This window comes from Trypanosoma grayi (assembly GCF_000691245.1).
Source record: "Trypanosoma grayi strain ANR4 Tgr_1496_V1, whole genome shotgun sequence".
Taxonomy (NCBI): domain Eukaryota; phylum Euglenozoa; class Kinetoplastea; order Trypanosomatida; family Trypanosomatidae; genus Trypanosoma; species Trypanosoma grayi.
Window position 1 is genome coordinate 1 of NW_008827114.1, and position 3,046 is coordinate 3,046.

At 58.1% G+C, this 3,046-nt stretch overlaps 3 protein-coding genes across 3 annotated transcripts; all 3 read right to left on the bottom strand.

The window, feature by feature from the left end:
* Nucleotides 1–105: 105 nt before the first annotated feature.
* On the bottom strand, nt 106–984 carry DQ04_14961000 (gamma carbonic dehydratase; the record flags this gene model as incomplete). Its single annotated transcript, XM_009317233.1, has 1 exon — nt 106–984. One exon carries the CDS (start codon nt 982–984, stop codon nt 106–108), a length of 879 nt encoding a protein of 292 aa, XP_009315508.1.
* Nucleotides 985–1,445: 461 nt separating this feature from the next.
* On the bottom strand, nt 1,446–2,357 carry DQ04_14961010 (hypothetical protein; the record flags this gene model as incomplete). The annotated part of the gene is made up of 1 exon (XM_009317234.1): nt 1,446–2,357. One exon carries the CDS (start codon nt 2,355–2,357, stop codon nt 1,446–1,448), a length of 912 nt encoding a protein of 303 aa, XP_009315509.1.
* A 350-nt stretch (nt 2,358–2,707) lies between these two features.
* On the bottom strand, nt 2,708–3,046 carry DQ04_14961020 (hypothetical protein; the record flags this gene model as incomplete). The annotated part of the gene is made up of 1 exon (XM_009317235.1): nt 2,708–3,046. A coding segment is annotated over one exon (339 nt), but the record flags the coding sequence as incomplete, so codon positions are not given.

The following is a 3,046-nucleotide window of genomic DNA, read 5'->3' on the forward strand; positions in this document are numbered from 1 at the left end:
CACACACACACACACACACAGAGAGACAGAAGGGCATACACTCCGAATCGACGCACTAGTTCGTGTTGCCCCTTTGACTTTTTTTTGGCTGATTTGTTTATTGATTTACGCATTGGCCGTTTGGTCCGCCACCTTCGGCATCCATGGCGCAACGCGGTTGACGGGGTAAGACATGCGCATGTGCATCTCCGGCCGGCGCATGTGCACGCGTGGCTCGAGGAAGCGTTTCGCCTCCAGCGGGATATCGACCGGCACCTTGAGTGTCACCTGCTGCTGCTGCTTCTCCATTGCTGTGAGGGCCTCATGCAGCCACTCCGCGTCCAACTCCTCCGTTCGGCGCAGGTGGTCGTGGATCGCCTGCGCGTGTGCCTTCGCCGCAGCAATCTGCTCGTGCACGAGGTGCGCCACCTCGCCCGCCTGCTCTTGGGTCACCTCCGCGACCTTCTGCGCGGGGTTGCCGGCCCACAGCTCCCACGCATGCACGCGCACATCCTTCGGCAGGTGCGCTCCTGCCGCCACGATGGCGCCATTCTCCACGACGGCGCCGAGTGCAACGGAGGCCCCCGGGCCGATGTACGCGCCATCACCGATGCTGCAGCAGTCGAGCGTAGTGCCAGGACCGATGTAGACGCCCTGCCCAACGCGCACCTGACCTAAGAACGACGCGCGGTCCATCACGACAGTGTGGTCGCCCACCACCGTCTCTTCACTCCCGTGGTAGTTGCGGATGACGGCGTGGTAGAAGATGCAGGCGTCGTGGCCGAGCACAACATTACCGCAGACAAACGCGCTCGGTGCGATGAAGGCGCAGTCCTGCGTCCACGGCAGCAGGCCCCGGTACGCGCGCACGTTCTGGTGCCGCATAACAGGATACATGTGGCGGCCTGTCTGCAGGTAGTGGCCCATGATGGCAAGCCGCGCCCCGACATCCTTCACCATGAAGGCAAGATACGGCACGAAGCCCGGCAGAACGGTTGCTGGCATCACCGTCTTGCGAAGTCGAGCACAAGAGCAATAAAATTCGATCACGAGGGAATAAGGATGCGCACACGCCGCACCCAACAATTACTAATTGGCACTAATGCGATCAAAACACCAATCGCTACTAAGCTGCAGTGCAGTGGTAGCACGAATAGATCACACGAAAGAAGAGAGAATGACACGAACGCAGTGGCGGGAAAACAGCCAGAGAGAGAGAGTGTGAGAGTGACAACAGTGGTCGAGAGAAGTAATACCGGCCTCACACCTTGACGTAAATTGGGGAGCGAATAGGCAAGCAAAGCAAAGGCCAAACAAAAAGAAAAACATCAACCACGATAATAGTCAAAAAGGGGGCATTCATCATCTAGTGATCTCGTGCTACTCATCGCACGAGAAACTCTACACCTCAAGAGTTGTTCATCGTCCGCTTCAGGCCCCACAGCAGTCTGAAGTCCTTTGCACCTTCACGACTTTGGCCCCAGCGAGTTCAAGTAGTCCCGCAGCGCTGCCAAGTCAGAGACGACGTTCTGCATCGAGTGCATCGCCGTCTCGTCGCCACCACGCTGAACATCTTCCGCGTAAGCGAAATCTTTATCTCCGCCACTGCCGCTATTGATGTGCGTGTCTAGTTCCTCATTCCCTCCGCCAATGTCATCGTTAGCATCGCCATCATCACCCTCGTGCCTTGGCTTGTGTGTGCTCCCGCGTACTCCAGCTGCCACTGAGGAAAGAGAACCCGAGTTGGAAGCGAAAGCTGATGGCGCTGAAGAGCTCCGTGAACGCCGCGCGTCTACCCGAGGCGCCTTTGAGCGAGGCAACACAACCTCCACTTCTGCCACTGCTTTGTTTACCCCCAGTGGAACAGCTTTCGGTGCCTGCGGGTCAGGCACCTGAAGCGCAAACTGAAGTGCCTCGTTGAGCCGCACCATCTCGTCTAATGCACCCTGAAGCTGCAGCACCTGCTCCACGAGAAGCTTCTTCTCCTGTTGCAGGCGCTCCAGCTCTGCTGCCTGTGCCTCCACATTACACTGTGCTGCGCCATGTCTTTTGTCCATTGTCTGCTGCAGTTCAGTGAGCTGCCGCTCCAACTCCTCTCGCCGCATGGCTTCCCGTGTGGCGAGAGCGTCCAACTGCTGCAGCTGATGATTTTTGGCACGCAGCTCTACCTCTAGTCTCTCGTTGTTCACAGTGAGATAGCGCTGGCCGTCCTCTAGCACACGGTTGACAGCCACCAGCTGCATCGACGTGTACCGTTCGCCTTCCAGGGCAGTGCGGTGTGGGCAGTGCACGTTTGGGCACAGCAAACCGATAGAGTCCGACACGTGGAAGGAGGTTTTGCTGCTCGGCACATGCCCGTCCAGCACCCCTGTTTGCATCACGGGCCTTGTCGTGTACTATTGTGTACACCTGTATCCCTTTGCTCTTGCTCTCACCCTCTCCCTCTGCTCACGTGCCTCTCTTCTTCAAACCCACACGTGAAGATGCCCTTCTTCGCGTTTCGATCAGGCATTTGCGCGTATGGAGGGAAGGAAGGAAGGAGGGGAAAGAGAAACCCCACAGAAAAAAAGGGAACAGCAGCAGCAATACACCACCACGAGAATGAGCATCACTACTACTACCACCACCACAACCACCACAACCCGAGTCACACGCTCCCTGGAATTTCATACAGAAAACTCGCATCCCTTTCTCATCAGGCGATAAGGCTTCGCGTAGCCCGCGACACTCAACGCGTCAGACGTCCACCCGGTCTCGCTGCTGCTGCTGCTGCTGCCGGCGTTGGGGTTGTTGCTGCAGAAGAAGGTGCCTTGGGAACTCTGCTACCACGACTACTGCGCTGCCGTGCACGCAGTACGTTACGCAGCGGCAGCAGTACACATCGCAGCATGTTGACCGCCACCACACAGAAGGAAAGCTGCAGTGAATACAGCGGGTACGTGACGGCGTTGGCCACGAGATAGTTGAGCAGCAGCCGCGGGGAAAAGCGCAGACCCCACAGTACAGGCCCCGCCTGCGACCAGCGATCCAAATCCAGCAGCCGCTCGACACCAGCGGCGCGCAGCCA